The following is a 22,002-nucleotide window of genomic DNA, read 5'->3' as shown; positions in this document are numbered from 1 at the left end:
AATTCCTGTTTTTTGCCAAAAACCACGAACAGAAAACATTATAATCCTTGTTCACTGACGTGAACCTTGATGATTTCAAACCCCAAATTTCACTAAATGCCAAATTACTTGAATTGGCCCTGGACATCAGCTTCGCTATCAAGAAACACATTGCCAAAAAAAAACCAAAAATGTCCTGGTACCTGCTCTCTTTTCTAAAGACAGTGAACTCGTTTCTTCCACAAAAAAAGTCTTCATAATTATTGTTCAAGCCCTCGTATTAGGATGGTGTTAACGCCCTGTTCCATGGCCTTCTCACCGGCACCCCATAAGGGCATTCTGCATGCTGCAGCATGTCTCATTCAGGGCCTGAAGAAATAATATCATAACACTCCCATCTTGGTGGAACTCCCTTGGCTCCCTTTGCTGGCCTACACCATCTTCAAAACCAGCTGCATCACTTACAAAGCCATCATGACTTCCACTCTCGTCTATCTTGAAACTCACCATCTCTTGTGGTTTGCGGCACTCCTACAGTCTGTAAACCATCAGACTGCCACCTAGGAAGGATAAGAAATAAAAAACAAGGCTTTAGGCCCTTTCTATTTATGCACCCAGGATCTGGAATAACATTCCCGTTTGTATCAGGACCACCCTAACATTGCTCCAATTCAGGAACATTTGATGTTGCGCCATCTTTAAAGACCACTACATCACAATGCATTAACCGTCCACAAACCAGCTACTTCTCCTAAAATGTGTTTACTTTATGCATGCCTATGACACATAACATCACTCTGCTGCCTTTTGGCGAGGGCCGCACTGTAAAAATACTGCATACATACATACATACTATAAACAAGCATTGAAAATGCCAGTCTCTTTCACTTATACGTAAAGCTAAGTGAGATCGATTGGCAGTGCCAATGCTTGTTATGCTACATGTATTGTGTTTTCTCTAAAGCTTTCTGTGTCAAAATGATTCTGATAAACTGGTAATTGGCCATCACATTTGAACAGTAACAAGCAATGAAGGGAAATTCTTGCTTCAGGCATCTGAAGGCAACTCATGTTTGTACTTTTCCATTCTCATCAAGTCTCCTCTTAGAGCCTCATGACAAGCTGGGTGGATTAGCGTGTTTTATTTACGAACTTTTGATAAATAGCATTACCCCAGGGTGAGGTATTTACAATGAGTTGTAAACACCCCCTTTTCCAAATTTTTTATTAGGCATGTTTTACCATTTTTTCCAGGTCTTTTCCTCTAACAAATTTCAGCAGGTTTGACCTGTTAGGATTTATTGGCAGAAAACTGCAAGGAAGTGATAATTATAATACAACTCGGAATTATGTTATATGTGTAGACGTTTGTTTGCTCAGCACTTGGACTTTTAATGAGGGCCTTAAACTTTGTATATGTAAAAAGGCCTTAATTCCCATCCCTTCTGTGATTCATGCCAGCATTTCCAAAGTGTGTTTTGGGAATGTTAGCTATTTGTAAATGCCTGGAAAAGTGCTTAATTTGTCCTAGTGATTTGGTTTTCAGCACTTACTTTTAAACACCAGCACTTGTTTTTGAGAGTACACCACATGCCAGTGCTCTCAGCCTATTTTTCTACCGCAACACAAGTGTTTAACAATTCAGTTTATTCAAAATTAATAAAGCTCGCACTTCTAGGCTATCCCGACAGCTTGAAATGGCCTGCAATAGTCCAAACTTTTCCCACTTGTTTAAGTGTGATGGGTAGAAAGTAATGCTGGCTCTGTTATTCGTCATCGGTGGCTGGAGTAGTGGGTGGTGCTGCCTGCAGCAGTACACCTTGAGCCCTGGCACTTATATTTTTTATAAATTAAGCACTGTGAACCATTGCTCGACCCGTTTAGAGGCTTATTTGCGAACTATAGCATGGAAAATAATGTTCTGTTCCAAAGTGGAAAGCATAGTGTTCAGGTGATGCTACTGTGGCAGAAGTTCGAAACTGCAAAGCAAATAGATGTATGCTAGATTTTAACCTTAGTCTAATTAATAATTTGCATATACTCGCCTGAGGAAACTGAGTGTATTTAACTGAAATGTAACCATTCAAACTTCTTTATTCTGAAGCATAGCAACTATATTGCATAAAAAAGTTCCAAGTTGGGTGAAACGCATATGTAATTGATAGATGTTGGTCTTTGGCTGACAAAAGCTTCTGTAATCTGATACAGACTGAATATCATATTATTTTTTAGAGAAAAATGTCTGTTTTTACTGTTTCTGTGTAAGGTTTGAGACTAGGCTGAAATCCCATAGTCAAAGACTGCTACAGGAGGGAATATGAAATATGTACACAATCACTAAAAGCGTGGTTTACTTCTGTAACGTTATCCTCTATTGGCTTTGAAGATGATCTGGAATCTGAAGGGGTTGTTTTAAATTTACCAGAAACGCCCAAACCCCCTATGGTCGAGGAGGGGGTCTCACTAAATTTAGTGCCTGATTACGATCTTGGCGGATAAAATACTCCATCACAAACGTGACAGATACCCCATTAGCTGTATCTTAATATCCATTGGATATAATGGATTGGAATTTGGCGGACAAGATATCATCACATTTGTGACGGAGTAATCCTGCCCAGCAAGATGGTATTCAGGCTATTAGAGTTCTGTGCTGCTCTGCCAGGAATTTATTTACTAAAATGTCTCATGCCACCATGGTGGAAGACCTTTCAGTAAAAATTTCAGTATCTTTCTTTGCATTAATTCTTTAGAAAAATAAATGCGATAATAAGAGGCTTGTTTCTGAAAACCTATTAAGAAATGACCCCCCGGGCACAGGGTATTAAATCCAGGCATATCGAGAAATGTCTACTTTTATCCTGTTTGCAACCATCTTGAGGAAGAATTAGTGTACGAAGGCCTACTCAAAATAATTTTGGCCTTTCGACGCTGAATAGCCAGCAGACCTATGGTGGGATGGGCTGCTGGCTAATAGCTCTCGACAACAGAGCCAGGTGAAGCTCCTGCAATGAAAATCAAGCTGATTCGCCACCTTTAACTGAGGCAGGGAAACATAGGGATGTATGACGTTACAACGCAGGCTATAACAATGCCTGCCTTTACAACGCGGTTTTTACATCGCAATCCATTACAACGCATAGTGCTTTTGGGTGTTGGATAGTGAACAGTTTAATTTACTATTCCAACTCCAGTCCCCGTGGACACTAGGGAAGGTGTTGGATAGTAAATTAAACGTATTCCCTATCCTAGAGCGCCCCCCAGCGCAATGCGTTGTATTGGTTTGCGTTGTAATGACCGCGTTGTAATGGTAGTGCGTTGTAAAAGTTTCGTTGTAAAGGTTGTTTACCAAACATAGACAGGAGGAGGCAGGTGTTTCCTCCAGTCAGTGTGGTCTGATTGTTTGCTATCATAAAATTCTTCAAGGATCAACAACGAGGGTATTAGGTCGCCAGACTGTGAAATTTCCGTGTTGAACATTCTTTCATGTAATGCTTTGTAATGTACCGATGACATCCCAGCTGCTAATTGTATTTGGAGTGTTATGACATCTATCGTTTACTCTTTTTTCTTCTGCTTTTGAAGGACACTGAATGACAAACTCAACGGGAATGTGAACACAACGCATATTGTTTCAAGCAACAACACATCTGCAGTGATGAACAACTCAAACAAACAGAATAATGTACCAGCCAGAAAACCTGGACCTTTGCCTTCCAACCTGGATGACATGAAGGTAACACAACCCCCAGGAAGCATGCTAGGCAGATTTAAGGTGACCAGATTTTGAGAAAGAAAAACCTTGACGGGTCAGGCATAGAAGTAAGACTAAAGATTTATATTGATCAGTGCAGCACATTTTGTAACAGTATCAAGGCAATATTTATTCTTCTCTACACATGCTAGGACTGTCTGGGAAAAAGTTTCACCTCACTAGTATCAATTTAACACTCAAATACAGCAATGGGCGATTGAATAGTGACTAGTAAGATTTTGTAAAGGGCTTTATACTGTGCGGCAATGTTTAGTAACTTTTTTGTAGTTTTAGTTAGAAATAATTGTGGGGGTAAAATCTGAAAATAATGCAACTATTGCAACCGATAATGGATTATGGGGCATATGGAATAAATCCATATTTATGAGTAAAACATCAAGACTGTAGAATTGCATAATTCCGGTTGCTGTGTGTGTGTGTGCTTGCATTTGTCTGTGTGTGTATATATATGTCTACACCAACAATAGCTGGCAGTGACTTTCAAATATTAAAAACCGTTCTAACGTATGTTTTTTTAAAGTCTTCATTTACAAGGCTACATTTGCGAACATTACCATTGGCAGGACCTCCAACCTATGCCCCCTGCATCCTTGTCCACTCCACACTGTCTCCCTCTGCTGAGAGCATGCATGTGACCTCGTGTGCTGTGTGAACGAAAAAGATACATTAATATGTTAGAGACTTTAGAGGGACCTGAAATGAGCTCTACACTTCAATTCTGATTTTTAGGATAACTAGACCTTTGCCCCAAAAAACAGTCTATGTATTTAAAATTGAGAAAATGCACGGGAACACCAAGGGCAGTCCTGTGAAAACCAGGACTGTCTTGGGAAATCCGGAATGTCTGGTCACCCTATGCAGCAGAGGTCTGCAAACTGGGGGGCAGCCTCCCGGGGGCTTAGGTGATTTGCTTTAAATATTAAAAACATGAGCAAGAGTGAGCTACTTTATAATGGCCCATCACTAACAACATTCATATGCAAATCTTCCTATTCTTGCAGTCCCACTCCACTCTAAGTACAGCAGCAAATCACTGCCCGAGGCCTGCCTCAAGACGGAAACCTAAATTTCCCCCCCATCTCGGTCAACCTGATCTGTAATTTCCAGTGTGCTCAGAATTATTGGAAACCAGTGACCCCGGGCCTAAGCAATTTCTAGGATTTGAACCTCAAAACAATGGACAAATATTAAAATATTTTGTTTAATTTAAAATCATATATAGAAAAGGTTTTACAATTTTCGATTTTGCTTTCTTTTTTTAACTTTATTAATTTGAACTTATTAATTTTAGTATTATTTAATTTTGTAAAACACTTGCAGACCCCACTGAGAGGGCCGTCCTCGGACTCCCTAGGGTCCACAGAGCACATATTAAGAACCACTGTTCTACCCAATGCTGATCATATCTTGACCGCTGTGATTGAATAATATACTTTAATGTAATTCATATTTTTTATTCTTTACATATGCCTAGTGAAGTGTGAAACCCAGATCTATCATTGCCATATGTGTCTTCAACAAAAAAAAAGCACATGCACCTTGTGGGTGCATTGCACTATGTAAAGAATGGAAATCAAATATTTTTTTTCAGTTTTTCTCCACTTCACTTTAGAATGCTGTTTTAATTCTGTTGAACAAAAACAAATATGTTCTATTTTCTAGGTTGCAGAACTGAAGATGGAGCTAAAATTAAGGGGCCTAACTGTGTCCGGCACGAAAACAGATCTTATTGAACGCTTGAAGCCATACCAAGAAATTAACAACAATAATGTCATGAACAACAATAACACCAATACAACAACCTCAACAGTGACCATCAATAACACAGGAGAAATTACGGTGTCGGGTGCTTTAACCACATGTTTGGTCAACTCCATGCACAACACTTCTCCCGAAGGGCTTTCTACTGGAACTGGTAACAGTCAAGGACACACTGACAGAACAGGCTCACCTCTTCCCATGTCTCCAACTCCTTCAGAGCAGTCCAGCCAAGGCACCGATGACACTAACATAACTGATACTTTCACAGAAATTATGACCATGATGTCTCCATCACAGTTTATAAGCACGTCCCCCTTCAGATTGAACATTAATGAAGATAGTTCGAGTACTAGCGTTAGCTTGGTGAGCATGGATCTGGATTCTGCAGAAAAAGACCGTAAGTTACAAGAAAAGGAAAAACAGATTGAAGAACTGAAACGCAAACTGGAGCAGGAGCAGAAACTTGTGGAAGTGCTGAAGATGCAGCTGGAGGTAGAAAAACGGAATCAGCAGCAGTCATCATCTATGCCTGTGATTCATATGGATCAGACTCCCTTCAGCATTGTTGTCAAAGATGAGAATTTAATAACTGACTGCTCCAATTCCAGGCAACTGATGTCATCGAACAGTCAGTCTTTGGGACAAGCTGCAGGATCTGGAAACAGTCAGAGCCCAGTTGCCACAAAGGCTGTGGTAATCAAGCAAGAAGGATCATTAGCCAAAAACACACAACAGAATATACTCCCACAGTTTTTCCTGAGCCCCCAGAGACAGCCACCAGCTGCAGTAGTCCCTCAACCTCCAGCTATGCTAACCACCCAAGCAACTCAGTTGATTCTACCAGTTTCGATCCACGCTACCAATGCAACCAACCAAATGCAGCTTTCAATGGTCAGTGTGAAGTCTTTGTAATTACTATTGTGTTGATAGTATGCAATGACAACGTTTTAGAGTGCCTCTGGACATAAATATCCTTAGTAGGTTATGCACCTTCTTTTCTTTAATATATTGTAGTAGTAAACTAAATGTCCACAAAATGGCCTTAGCTTCATTCATATTTCAGGCTCTATTACTTTTGTTGTTTCTCTGTTGACGTTTAGCATTGCCAGAATTTAAGAATTAGCGTAGTTATTTAAATGCAGTTATGCTCCATGGTAAAGTGAAGGTACTTCGTGGAATATAAGTGAAAAAGAAGAAATTGGTGATTAAGAAATGCAAAATGGAGAACACAGAATAAAGTAATTCGTACGAATTCAAAGAGATTTAATAGTAGGCTGATATTAATAATCTATAAAAATGAAATGCAATTATGATGAAAAATAAGGGGTCAATTCTAATGCCTGCACCTACTCTAATGCTATGTCTAACTCTGCCTCTGTATCTACTTCTATATTTGCACCGTTATAGCTTACTTTACACCTAGCTCTTCTCTAACCCTTATCATATATTTGCATCTATATGTACCTCCATATCTACCACTACACCTGCTGCTACCTCTGACTGTTTAAACTTACCTTTAGTAAACCTCTCTATACCTTCCTTTACCCTTTTGCTTAAATCAATTTACAATCCTTTTCTTAAATTAAGGATATTTCGCTATTTTCAAAAGCCGGCAAGGTTTACATTGGTCAACCTTCTTTATTTTTTGTAGATTGAATTCCCTTTCCCTAAAAAGCTTGTATGTTTGCATCTCATTTTGGATACATCATGATGGCGTTTCTTTATTGTGGCTGTTTTGTTTTCATGATGCCACTTTGCTAAGTGTCTTAAAAGGTAATCGACATTTTGCTTAAAGAGAATAAGGTGCAGTTAACATGAACACGCCTCTTAGCACGCAATATTATGAGATTAGTGGGTGACCTTTGAACTAAATGTGGTTTTCAGCACAACTAAGCCTGCTGGATTTGAATCTGAAATGTACTTTTTGGCAACTTGGATATTGTGCCATACTCCAGTCGGTTTACCATAGAGGCAAAATGAAATCGGGGCCTACAGTGAACCAACACTAAATGGACAGATAGCATGGTTGTACTGAAGTATTTACTTCTCTGTCTTCTCAGATATCACTGTGCATTTTTTGGTCTTAACAACCCAGTTCATTACTGCCACCTTATACTTAACTTTTCTGATTATGCAACATTCAGCTTTTTCAATTTTTTAACAGTTTAATTTTATTATCATGTCCATTGTCTCCTTTTAAAATGCCAATCCGGTAGATACCACTGCCATTTTAAAGTCCCAACTCTTCATCCTTGAAACAATTCAACTAAGTTTACATTCAATAATAACTTAGGGCCTGCGTATGATGTCGGGCTGACCATTGCGAAATCGGGACTGACCTACCTCCTGTCGGCGGTCCCGACTGCGGCATTACAATGCGACCACACATGGTGTGTCTCATACTCCGATTTCTCTATGAAGCTTGTGCTGCGGCTGTAACCTGGTCATAGCATAAGATCCCAGAGAGAAATGGGAGAATCTGTTCATCCCTGCACCTTGTGGCAGGAACCTTTCCCTGCACCGCGTGGCAGGCACCTTAAGGTGTCTGCTACGCGGTGCAGGGAGTATGGTCGCCCCTTGGCCTCCAACCGAGGCCGCAGGGTGAAGGGTGCCCTAATAGGGGCCCACAAAGTCCATTTCCTACATTTTTTCCAAACCGATATCGTAATCCACACGGCAGAAACGCCATTCATAGGGATTACAGTGAGGCCTCCGACTGACCGACGGTTCCTTGAGCCTGTTGGAATCCAGCCGGAATGACAGTCCGGTTTCACGTTCGACCACCTGCATCTTAATGCAGCGGTCGAAAGTGAAACCCACGATGATACTCTGAAAGCCTCCGACCTGTAGTTGGAGGCTTTCTGTGTCTCATCGTAATGAGGCCTAAATTGTTTTATGTATGTTTTTTGCCTTTTTGATTGATTCATAAACCTCTGTTTCCAGTTTGGAATTCCTAAGCACATTCAACAGGGAAATTAAAGTTTATGCTCTTGGCTCTGCAGACGTAGAATCTTCCAATTTGGAAAGACTTTTGAGGCCATTCACAAAGGGCAATTAAACTTGTGAGTAATTTACCTGTGTTTGTTTCTTCTTATTAATGAGTAACTTTACTACTTTGGGCTGTTCACAAAATATGATTGTGCAAATTTACTCAAAAATCTAAACTTACATTGTGTGTCTTCTACCCCTTGAAGGAGCAGTGGAACCAAATTTGCGAGTGTAAGTTGCTACTGTCAAAAAAGAAACACAAGTAAATCCAGCACCACATATAAATAACCGCTAAAATAAATCCCCTTAGAAAATAATGTTCAGTTAAGCTATTTAAAATAGTTAAAAATTAAAATAATATAATTTAATGTTTACATAATCTCAAAATAAAGATTATGTATTTGTTATTAAATATTTAACACTTTTTTAATGTAAACATTTTAACATTTCTTTATATTAAAATATCATTAGTGCACTTTTAATGAATTCTATACCTCACTTTTAATAACTAATAATGCAAATATTTTTTTTACTTGAGGTGGTATCTTTTTTAATTAAACTTCAGAAAAATATTTTTTATTCAGTTTAAATTTACATTAATTAAATTTGTATTCAAAATAACTAAATTGTGATGTATCATTTTGTTCCTGTGTTCTACATTTAAAATAAATATATAAAATGAAACAACAATTAATAACATAAACATATTTCTGATACCTTTTTCCAAGTTTAATAAACTTTTTGTATTTTTCCCTATATTTTACCATTTTACCATATGAAAATTTCTGACCGAACCAGAGTCTTGCTATAGTAAAAAATAGTGACAAGTAAAAAAGTTTATTTAACTTAAAATAAAATTAGTAAACGTATTTTTATGTTAAGCATTTGTCGATGTACTTTAATATTCCATCTAAATATAGAATAACATTTAAATGCTACAGCTTTAGCAACTCATTTAAAAATCAATATTTTTTTTTTTAATACATTTAATTAAAAAAAAAAATTCTAAAGTTTTTTTATTATGTAGTAATAATTATTGAAAGGAATGTATAGAATAATTAAAAGTAATTTAATTATATTTTAATAAATATAGTGGATTTGACCCAGCCATATGCAAATGGTCTTTACCAGTGCTCCATCCAGTGGGAACAGTTCAGCATGAACTGCCTGGCCAAGTCCTCCCTGAACCAAAAAACAAGAACCCAAAAAACGGTTTTGCCCATGTTACGGCTTAGCCAGGTATAGCTTGGTTCCAGTGGCACAGGGGCCCACGTCTGGGCATACCCATCACACTTCGGACATACAAAACTGGGTGATGGAATGCTTAAATTAATCTTAGACACTGGCAATCGCTCGTGCTGTAGTTTTTTAGTTGAGCTGAACTGACACGCAGTGTACTGTAGTTCTCCTAAGCCCTGGTGAGTTGGTTACTAATTTGTATTTGAGAAGCAGGTTTGGGTCAAGTGAGGAAAATTCTTATTTTGATACACTTATAGCGTACACACTTATAGTTTCTATACAGAGTTACTTACTCTACCGGGGAACATTTCACTTAAAACAATTGAGGATTCAGTAAAGAAACTAGGACTCAGCTCATTTTCAGGTCTGATCCCCTAGCCAAAGGAATTTGCATTATAAAGTTTGAGTTCTGCGTTATGTACAAAAAATATGAGCAGTAAAGGAATGGCTTGTAGCTGGGGGACCACAATAGGTAATTCCTCATTTGACTTCCGAGATAGAGGAACCTACAATAGGACAACTACTTAGCACATAATCAGTTTTACTCTTTTTGGTTGCTATTTGACAATGGGGCCCAATACGAAATCTTTTGCAAGTAATAAATGGATCAATCGTTCTGTTTGCCCTTAGGTGCTCTGGGTTTTTCATAATGAAGATATTTATGTGTAAATAAGAAAAATTATTTTCTCCTGTGAAGTATTTTTGAGTGGCACTTGGTAGAACTGGAGACAATAGAACTTCACAGATTGCATAAATGATGGATTTTTCGTCTAAGGGCCACTTTGTGAGTTGCTTGCAATAATACACAATATTCTCCACCCCTCATCTCCACTTGTAAATAAGACCCTAAGAGGGAAATTATTCCTTTTAGGGGCCAATTGAAGGTATGTGATTTTTGATCTTACTGGGCAAAATTCCTTCACAGGTTGGAACATTTGTTTTATATGTAAATGCTTGCGTTTTTGTTCCCGACGGTTACACGATTTCCTCATTTTGATACGACTTTGCTGTACATGTGCACCACTTTTTTGGTCGAGCCTGGGCAGAGCACGTGCTGCTCTGCGAGGCATGCTATATTGTAGTATGTACTTGAAGCCCAGCCCACTCTTCGCCCATATTTGTCATAGGTTTGTGTCATTGTGCTTTTGTAAATGCTGGCTTCTGATTCGTTATTAGGCCTGTTAGTCCCTCCTTATTACTGCCTTGTCTTCATTTGTAACCTCCCATGAGAACTGGCCCTTTTACTTCGGTTGTTACACGGTATGTCTTCTTTAGTCTGTAAGCACTATTTTCTTTAATGAGTTTATCTTACTGCAGCAGGGAAGGTGGGTCACTCTTGCGCAGTTATGACCACTGGCTTGTTTATTTAACTCATAGCAAACGGGGAGCTCTTCGTGGGAGACCGAAGGGGGCAACTGAGCGATGCCTTCAAGCATTTAGAATGCAATAGGTCTCTCATTTGCGAGAATTTAAGGTATTGAAATTATAAATGACAATGCCTTCTATTTATGTTTTAAAAACCAGAACATGAATAAAAAAGCATTGTCATTTACAATGCCAATAGCTCAAACTCGCGTAAATCCGAGACCTATTGCATTGCAGGTGCTTGTTTCATTAGACATCAGCATTTTAACATGGTGCTCTCTTTCAATTAAAACATAAAAGTATGTTTTACTGTAGAAGACTGCCCTATTCGATGGAGAAGTTGGTGCCATTTTTACTCCTGCTAATAGCCTTCACCTTCTGTTTTTAGCAGTGAGCGGGTCGTGACAGTCGACCATCTGTCTTCAGTACCCTGCCAGCTCACAAGCTGGCATGCAATGTAGTCATGCCCGTGCTTTCGCTGCCAGCTCACTGAAGGATTCCCTTCAGAGTATAATGGTCCTTCACGAAGCTCTCCAGGGCTAAAAAAAAAATACTTCAACCCTAAATTTTGAGCTTTCCCTAGATTTGAAATCAAATTGAACGTATGAATGTACTGCTTGTTGCTCGCCACTGGAATCAGCTGGCTGAGCTGTCCTAATGAATGAATGAATGAAATGTAATTTATTCACGCGCTACTATGCCCAGTGGGCGTCAAGGCGCCTAACTCAAAAAATTAGCTGCGGGCAGACAGAGACACGAGCTCACTGATAGGCTTTGGAAAAACACCAAGTTTTCAGAGCTTTCTTGAAAAGATCAAGTGAGGGCTGTAATTTGATCTCCAAGGGAAGAGTGTTCCAAAGTTGAGGTGCAAGGATGGAGAAGGCCTTGCTCCCCCATCTTGCCATCTTAGCGCGTGGGACTACCAGTTGATTAAGCTCTAACGAGCGAAGACATCTGGTTGGAACATACCTAGAGAGCAAAGAACCCAAGGCATCAATCGGGCCTGCCCTCAGGGCGCTGTAGGTAAGACAGAGAAGTTTAAAAGAGACTCTGAAAGGGATGGGCAACCAATGGAGACTCTTCCTTGCCGAGAGTATTCCGATAGAGTGATGTCATTACGTAGCAGAATGGGAGCAATTCTGAATCTCATAACATGTCGTCTGTCGCTGTTCTCATCCCTTCTCACTGAAACAAGATGGCGGAATTCAAGCAACATACAAACATGCAAAACGGGTGTCCCTAAGTGAACTTATTAATATCTAGGAAAGACGACTCTTTGCCAACTCGTCTGGCTGCAATACCACCGCATTTTATTAGTGGGCCACATGTATGGTTTGAGCACTCGCACATGAAATGTAAATACAGAGGATTTCCTTTAATCCGGATTACTCAGTTTTAGCTGCGATTTTAGAATTGACTTTCCTTATTTTCTAAACAGGCTAACCTCATTTAAGTAGGGTATATCTGTATGAACTCCTCTGAAACCTATGAACAGGAAAGGCAGACAGTGGATCCTAGCAGGCTGCCCTCTGCTTCGGTCACAAGCAACAAAGTTTATCATATCTCATAACTAGAGGTTCTCTGCTCAGGTGGTGGGTGAGTGCTGATTTCCACCAAAACCAAAATAAAGATTATCTTCGAGAAATGATCCAAAACATTTTCCATTTTATTTGTTCATATTCACTAATGTGCCTAATCGCTAATATGAGGAAATCTTTCCCGTAACTGAAAAACATATCGCTGGTTGTATTGATCTGGCTGGTCTCTGATGTTGAATGTTTCATCAGTAAATGGTTGACAGTGTGGTCCTGAAAGCTTATGAAATGTTACAAATGTATGCTGTTTTTGCCTGTCAAATCAAAGCATCAATATTCTAAAGGAAAAATAACACAGAAGTGATACCTTCAACCTAACAGTTCTATTGTTTGTAATACAGGCTCAGGCTAATAGAGGAATTCAGACTCAAACACAGACATCGGCTTCTGCCTCTTCTTCAGGCCAGGTCCAGACTACTGCATCTCAGATTCAGGCCCAGCCCTCAACACAAGACGCGTTTGGCCAACACGTGCTCAACCAGGCTCCGCAAGGCAGAAAGGTCTGTATGTACGATGCTGCTCTTAAAAAAGGTGAAAAGGCCTTGGGTTGATATACAATACATTGATGTGTGCTCCATGGTAGCTATGCTTCTCTACCATGGTCATCTTTTCATTAGTCCATTTGGTTGCTGTTACCTTGTTGTGAGCTTCCTAGAATCCTTTATAAAATCAGCACTGAATTCACATGAGCACGAGACGCACAGAAGTTTGCATTTGCCATGGCTTCTTCTTTTCCACTGGGCAAGAAATGCCTCAGAACACAGCACTGCTTAGTTCGTGTAGTAAATAAAAAGTGCAGGGGACCACGTTTTTCATAAAAGCCGGTCGCTGGCACTGCAAAAGGTCGTGATTGCTGTCCCTACTGGATTCCACCCCATGCCTCTTTCTTCCAACACCCTGCACGTTTTGCTCTTTATCTCTCTCTTGCTGGTACTTTTCAGCTGTGCTTTCTCCCTTTGTCAATTTTTGCCTTATTTTCTCTTCCTCCCTCTTTCACTTTTTACTCTCTTTCTTGCTCTGTGTCAAAGATTGAGGATGAAAGACTAGTCCCGGCCCACATAAATGAGTGCTGATGTCCATCACCTGCAACCTTTGGCACAATTTAACCATAAGCACTCTTTACACTCCATACAGCACTTTTTTCAAAACTGTCTATCGGGTTACATTTCTGTGCAGCATGTGTTTCAGTCTATTTTCATCAATCAGGAGTTTATATAGCGCAGCTACTCACCCATAAGAGTCTCACTCTGTTTTATTGGACTGTTAAAACGAAGGAAGCCGCAAAGTCAGGTCACGTAGATTACTGTTGTAGGTGTATTCTTTAAGTTATATCTTCATTTAAAAGTTATCAGGAAGAGGGTAAGTTCCTATGTAATGCCCCGCCAGGAGCAGCCTCCTTGCTGCTCAGCCCATACACTTCAACTGACCACACCCCCAAGCACAAACACTCTCAAAATTCCAATGACCTAACACGTTGGCTGAGCAGCAGGGCAGAGAACAACAATGGGAAGGATGCTTTATACAAACAGTAGGTTACAATGTGAACATTTCTTAAACTATTGAGTGTTTTTATCGTCTGAAACTGAATAGCAGCTGTTGTGTTAAACGTTGTTTCTGATGGATACTTTTAACTGCAGATTCTTCATGTTTAGACTATTGCCAAGGAGTCGGACTGGATTTTGAAACTTTTCAGCAATACTCTTGCTTGCTGATAGGAGGCGCTTTGCACGCTGTGCTGGCTCCACACCATTCCAGAAATGACAGTGAGGAGATGCTTATAAGACCCACTCTTGCATGCTGATGTCAGTTTCTTTCTTTCCATGCTCTCTGAGACGAATCTGGGGTGGCACTCATAATTTCGTCGCCTTCCAACAACTCCTAAAACAAGAAAACTGTGTGTGCTAGGGTATGACTTCCCATTCTAAAAGTACAGCTTTCAAAACATGTCACACTGTATGAAACAGAAAATGAGGTGTTTCTCTGGTGTTTGGGCTTGGGGCACGACTCGAAGACTTATGACAAATGCGCTCATATTCAACCGAAGGAGATACGGGATTGGGAGGCGATGCGCTAGGTCATCAAACACATGAAGAAGTCCTAGTCCTCACTTGAGTCTCATTTTGGGTCCAAGTCAAGGGCAGGGATCCACTTCCGTTCTAGAGGTAGCTCCCACAAGAGGTGACCATCAAAACGTAACCAGAAAAAGGCAATGCGGGAATCAACCAATCCCACCACTCTCTAGCCAAAGAGAAGGCACAAGAGCATCACAATGTCAATAGGTCTGCTCTGGATCTGCAGTTTGCAGAGTTGATTACTCTGTTCACCCCAGTGCATCACAAGCTACCTGCGCCATTGGCGAATTGGTAGCTGATCGACCCTTTTAAGGTTCCATGTTGCCGATATTTGGCACATCTCTTGCGAGTCTTCAGGCCTCATGGATCCTCAAGGTTCATCAGTTGGGTTACCAATGGTGGATCCATCCTCGCCGCCATGGGACCCCATTTAATCCATCAGGGGATCCATATCTGCTGTAGCACTGACTTCCACTCCTGCCCCACAACCTGTGTCAGACACTGCATTGTCTACTGTGTCACCAACACTGCTGGTGCCAGTGCAGGGTATGGTGCCGGTTACAATGTCTGACCCCCAAACTGAATGCAGCACGATCAAGGCTGATTTTGCACTAAGAAATTACCAAAATAGGCTGACGGCCTGATTCCAATCTTATACCCCTACTGGAGTGGATGAACCCCCAAAGCTCCATTATATTTTCAGCTTACATCCTGAGCAAAGCTTGCCACCACCCAGAGAAGAGGAAGTCGGTGGGATTGGGATAATTTACCCCCTCATAATGATGATGATAATTTTTATATGGACTTGCAAGAGGATGGTTGGACCTCCAGCAGAAGAGAGTGCTTCATTTGCAGTAGTAATACGACCTGCAGATGAGGTCCTGGACCTACATCTCCCATTCATGAAGATTAAAACAAATGCTGTAAAGGAAATTTTACAACATGGGCCAGCCACATCTGAGCCCTTGCCTGGTTCAATGAGGCCCTCAATTACTTTTAATGGGTTCTTGGTCAAATCCCTGTTCTTGCCCACTTGTGAATGGGCAGGTGGCCAGACATCAGAGACAGGCTCATGGCAACTCTGATTTCTTCACTAAAACCCCCTACTGCTGAAAGTCTGGTGGTTCAGGTTTCAACCAGCAGGGTGAACCCCAATTCATTCTCCATGACTCTCTCGGATAGGGAAATCTGAGGATTGTCGCATTTGGAAAACTAATATTCTCTTTGGCTAGTCCAGCATTGAGGTCAAGTGAAATTTGTTTCTTAGGCAAATTTAAGCATACCCTCTAGGACATGACATGGGAGATCTAGCTGGCAGTCCTGGAATACCTTAGGGCATCGCTGGCTCAAACCATTCAGGATGGTCAAGATGCATTCAATATGCGATTTGTGATGTCCTTGATACTATTGATTGTCTGGGAAGGGCAATTGACACCAGTGTGGCACTCCACTGCCATGTATATGTGCGCTCCAGAGGATTTTCGGGAGATGTACAGCCCTCTCTCAGGGATATGCATTTCGATGGCTTACAACTGTGCAAGTAAAAAGCTGATTCTGCTTTGGAATGTTTCAAGGAAAGTAAGGCCACAGCACATTCTCTGGGTCTTTGAGCCCCTTCCAAACAGCTTCCTCACCAGTTTCGGAAATTCAGAGGGTATTCTAGGGAGCTTGCATAGATGCAGCGTAAGTCTTCTCAGCCCCTGCTGCAATCACCCCAGTCTTTTCAAGGCCAGGGACGTGGATTGGGCAGGCAATGTGTAAGTCACCAAGTGCATCAGTCTTCCAACAACCCATGCCCTGCAGCAACAGCCACCAGTCTGCTTTAGGCTGCCATTAGTAGCGCTCAACCACCCTGCATGAGGCAGGATCCATCACTTTCACCCCTTGTAGCATTCCATCATGTCTGACAGGTGGATATTTCAGACTGTCCAGGATGGCTGTTCTTTGCACTTTCTTACTATTTTGGTGAATCTTTCCCGTACAACAGAGCAAATTGCAGAGGAAAATCTGTCCGTTCTTGGGCAAGAGGTGCGAGTTTTACTCTCCAAATTACCCATCAAGAGGGTTTTGGACTCATAAGTAGGAGAACGTTGCCACTCTCAGTAGATCTTTGTGCTGAAGAAAGATGGAAGATCAGAAACAGTCGGGCCCAAGTCAACCTTGTGGCTCTGAATTGGGCCAGAAGAGTGTGGTACACAGAACCTCTGCACATGAGCATCTGTCCTCTCATTAGGCTCCTAATATGAGAGTTTTTCTCTCACGGCAGCAGGGCAGATTTCTTCACCTGAGCCTAAGCAGTCTTCATATCCATGAATAGAGATTGAGTAGCGGTAGTTAACTGCATTGATCTGCCATCTGAAGTGGTGGATGTTACCCTCAGGTTTCATTCCATGAACTCCATTTACACTAGGCTCAGGAACAGATTTGTGGCTGGGTGTGGAGTCCATAACACAGACCCCTTACAAGCTAATTTGTCAGATGTCCTGTTTTTCCTTTAACCAAGCAAAGTCTTGCTGTGGTCACAGGTAATGATCATTGTCAATTTATTTACATTTACTGAACCAATCGTCTTTGTTTCCCTGTTGTGGGAGAGGTGTGGCGCCGCGGCCAGGGCGACTGACGCTGGAATCTGGGGATCACGGTTCGATCCCCGGCTCCGGCGCCAGGTTAGCCCAGCACCATGTGACTCTGGGCAATAGCTTGCTTAATCTTCCCGACGGCCCCCAGCGCCTAGAGACCCTAACGGGTGATTGTGCGCTATACAAAATGTGGATTTATTTATTTTGTGATGCGGTTTAATATTGGTTTGACAAACGTTTTCCTTCAAAACATTTGTGATGGCACAGTGGGACCTTAACTTGGCCTTGATGTTTCTCATGTGTACATGTTTTGAGCCGATGCACAACGGCTCAATATATCTTTTGACTTTAAAGTCTGTCTTCTTCATTGTGATCACTTCACCTCTTCATGTGAGTGAACTTCAGGCTCTGTCGGTTCAACCACCCTACACCAACTTTTTCCTTACACACAAGTGCTGAGAACTTGGATGGTCTTCTTGCCTAAAGTCGTGACTCCTTTCCACTTTAAGCTATCTGTTACTCTTCCAGCATTGTTAGCCCCTTATCATCCCTCAAAAGAGTAGAGGCTTCATCCTTTACCTTTAAGCTTTTACATAAATCGTACTAACGACCATCTGGTGCACGAACAGCTTTTTGTGTGGTTCTCCAGTGCAAAAAAGGGAAGGCTATTCAGATGTTGCTGGTCCTTGTCATTAAGATCTGGTACACAGCGGACAAAAAACAGCCTCCAGAAAGACTGAGAGCCCATTGCAGCAGTGCTGAAGCTGCTAAAACTGTGTTGGCTTGTGGATTGCCTGTTCTTGACATCTGCCTGACTGCGACGTGGATGTCAGTGCACATATTCACAAAACACTACTGCCTTGACAGCCACGGAGAACAGGAAAGGCATTTTTACCCGTTCGATCCTTTTTGATCTGGGTCTACTCTACAGACCCTTCTCCTTTGGAAGGTACTGCTTTGGTATCTGTTCTAAAGGTGAGGAACCTGCAGTTGGATTCTCCATCAGATGAATAAGTTACTTACCTTTGGTAATACCCTTTCTGGTGGCTACTCTATTTAACCACAGATTCCTCCCATTCTGTGGAGTGGCCTCTTTGTAACATCTAAAAAGTTAGAATTCTGCATACTGATACCCGTAATTGTTGCTTTTTTGTTTGTGAGTTGCACTTATATGCAACCCGCTCTGTCATTTCCAGAGTGTTGTGGAGCCGCAGGGCGGCATCTAATAGCACACTGCAGCATTCATTGTAAGTTTCCAGAACCAGGCTGATGCCTGGGGAATATTGTAAGGGGAGAGTAATATGTGGTTAGATAGTGAATCGTCTAGAAACAGCATTACTTGATGGTAAGTACATTGTTCTGAGAAGTGCGAGAAACTGGAAAAATTATTTCTGGTGGGATTTGGCTTAATTATATGTTCAAGGGATGGCCTTACTTTATCTCATCTTCCATTCATGTGTCATCTGAGCCGGATGAAGTTTCTCCCACACCTGGGAGGTTAGGTGCTTTCAGCAATCATGCTTTAGTGTCCTATTCAAAGGCCTTAACTAAACCTGTCTGTGGTTTAATCCAGAGACCTCACTCTTATTGAGCGAAACTCACACACATAGCTGTCAGACACCTGGAGAGTAGGGCGGGAAACAAAACTCACATGTGATTTTGATCAGACCTCAGCTGTGTTCATAGCAGCCAAGAGCTGAAGAAGCTGCATGAAGCCCTCCTGTGATGAATAGTGTGCTACCATAGCAGATGGTCTGTACACAGCAACCTTATGCTGCACATAAATGTTTTTTATGTCATCTGGATATCTGCACATTTTATTCTTTGTGTACTTTTCATTTGTGACTATTATCTGATGTTTTTGGTATTCTTTTATTGATTTTTCATTTATTTTGATCATTCTTATCATTTTATTGAAGCCACCTCTTGTTATGTTGTTGGTGTCAAATGTCAGTTAACATCAGTTCCTGTGATATCATAAATGTGCAAAAAAGTTTCCACTTCTAAGAACTTTTAAAACTGTATAACTGTGATAAGAATATTAGCTGCATGCTCTATTCTACACATTAGGCGTAGTGATGATCACAGAGGAAAGCTCCATATCTTTGTGGAAAAGAGCAGATGAACTCCGAATATCCTCACAATGTTTTATGCAGCTTTACCAATATGGGAAACTTAGGGCTTGATTTAATTCCATTGCAACAGCGACAAAGTATCTTTACTGCCAAGAATGTGGCCTGTGCATCAAATTTAGATGTTGGCAGGCCTTATTTTAAGTATGGCAGAGCCTACTCTGTCTCCGCTGTGATTAAAACCCTCTGTTGCCCCCGTGGAATTAGAGGTCAGTTTTCACTGCTCATCACCGCCAGCAAAACCCTGGCAGTAACGGGCAGTGAAAACTGCTAAATGCTCCTTGCCATGGGAGAGGAGCATGGTCTTTTCTATTTTCGAAAAGAAAATCCAACTGTGGGATTTTCTTTTTGAAAATAAAAAAAGAAAGCAGTTTGGTGAAAGGTTCCGTCATGTTCACGGAGCCTTGCACCAAACTTCAAAAAGCATTGACAGGATCAGCCGTGATGGCGGTTCCTGCCAATGCTTTAGAAATGACCCCCAGCTTGTTGGCCATTTTTAAGTTAGGCATGCGTCACCTCTGTCAGGGCGAGAGAGGAATTTACTTTATCTCCCCGATGGAGAAACGGGCTGCCCACCATATCTAAATCAGGCCCTTAGCCTTTAAGGGCAAAGATGGCAGATTTGGTCTCTCAGTAGTAGCCTGTTGCAAGGGAATTCTGGTGTATACTTCTAACTACAGATTCCTCACCATTAGACTATCTCCAGGTGCAGACTGAATCCGGTAATTTTTCTTAGTAGTGCTCCTGCCCTGCAGTGTTTGGCATCATGCAGCTCCCCTTTGACTCATTTTCACGCCAGAAGTTACAAGTTGGAGCTGCTCATTAGTGAAAACTTGAGCACTGACTTCAATTCCTTTCTTTCCGCGGCTTCAAACCCGTCTCCACATCTCCTCTCTCAAATTTGTCAGTCGTCAGACAATTTCAAAATTCTGGAAGAGCGTGCTACCTAATTATGTCCCCACGGAAAATGACAGGCTTCACTCCTGGCCATGACTGCAAGAAGCAGATGTCGGTCAAAAGCCTGCACGAGCCATGTCCCTTGTGATTAGGCTCCGGGCATGACTCCCAAGACTTGAGACAACTGTGCCCTCATGCACCCGAAGTTATCTGAGATCGGGAGGTGATACTCTTACATCACCAAACAAAAGAGGAGGTTGCAGTTGTAGATTAGGTACTGCTCCTCGCACACGGTCTCATTCCCAGTCATGAGACCATCTTTGAGAAAGTTCTAGTAAACACTTGAAGTCTTCCGGGAAGCCTAAATTGAAGTCCAGGCACAAGCACAGGAATACGAAGCAGGACTCATCCTATCCCACCACTCGGAGTCCCACGACAAGACCCAAGGGCATCAAGATAGAAATCCCACCCTTTCAAAGTGCTGATAATCCAAATTGATTCTTTAAAAAGTCCGGGTGCATCCTGAGTTTCCTGTACCATCTTTGATTTGGCAGCAGATAGCAGCCCTCAGAAGGTATGATGACAGCTCCTTCCAGTGCACCTTTGTGAGCCTATGACACAACAAGGGTCTCATTCAGAATACTGCTGGCAGTCCTGTCCCCAACCCCATCTGCCCTCAGAGACCCACTAATAGGCCTGCGGTGAGTTCGGTACAGACTTCCATGGTGGCGCCATGGTCAAACCTGGTTCCCGCCACCACCGACTCTTCTGCTGCTGCCGGTAGAAGACCGACTCTTCTGCTGCTGCCGGTAGAAGATGCTGGATGTGGCTGTTTTAAGAGATGCGTTGAGGTGAACACAGGCAACAAAAGCATAATATAAATAAAAGGGATCACCAGGGCACAAGCAAGGGCCTCTCTCTTCTCTGTAACATCACAGGTGCTCCTCAGGTGGTAAGAAAGATCAAGCATCCGGCCTTACTGTTGTTTCTGTCAATATGCAGTTTGTGAGGCATTGGTGTCGCTGAGTATATCCTTGGGTAGATAATATTTTCTTCAAATTCCTCATGAAGCACATACAAGTCTATGCTATTCTATTTGCGTATATGGGTTGCTTATGAAATCAGTCCACTGGCATAGCCACGATTCTTACACAAATTCACATTGACAGTTAAAAATAGTTATAAGCTTAAATTCCAACCATGGCATGGATGAACCTCTCATGATCCTTCTATAGGGGAAGTGTAAGAGTGAGTTAAACTCCTCAATGGGGGGAGGGTGAGGGGGGAGGGGGCCAAGACTGGTATCAGATGGATTTCTTTGTGTGGTGGCACAGAAACGCTTAAAAAAAGTTGGGATGGAAGTTTCCCAGAGGGATTGTCTTTCCATCCTTCAATTTGTTTTTTGTGTCCTTATTTTTTATTATTGCAATCCATCCATCAGTTTTAACTAGATAAGAAAGTTAAACATGGCCATCCTTTCCCAGAGGCTCAATGCTTAAAAGGTTTGTTCTATGGTTATCACCAAAAGTAAGACAATTGAACACCATGGTTTAACACTGATAGACAGTGAACCATCTTGGTGGAGTGAAGCGTACCTTGATAGATACATTGCCACTTGAA

General features: G+C 41.5%; 1 protein-coding gene across 2 annotated transcripts in view; it reads left to right on the top strand.

Moving 5' to 3' along the window:
* MRTFB (myocardin related transcription factor B) overlaps positions 1-22,002 on the top strand; it is a 304,268-nt gene that overhangs the window by 210,323 nt on the left and 71,943 nt on the right. For both annotated transcript variants that reach the window (XM_078663095.1, XM_078663094.1), the window contains 3 exons: positions 3,565-3,715; positions 5,417-6,406; positions 13,044-13,202. In XM_078663095.1, the coding sequence (XP_078519221.1) occupies positions 3,565-3,715; positions 5,417-6,406; positions 13,044-13,202 (1,300 nt within the window). The remainder of the gene's footprint in view (positions 1-3,564; positions 3,716-5,416; positions 6,407-13,043; positions 13,203-22,002) is intronic.

The sequence above is a fragment of the Lissotriton helveticus genome, chromosome 10, assembly GCF_964261635.1.
Source record: "Lissotriton helveticus chromosome 10, aLisHel1.1, whole genome shotgun sequence".
NCBI lineage: Eukaryota > Metazoa > Chordata > Amphibia > Caudata > Salamandridae > Lissotriton > Lissotriton helveticus.
The sequence above is the reverse complement of the archived record's forward strand: the minus strand, read 5'-3'. Positions and strand labels throughout refer to the sequence as shown.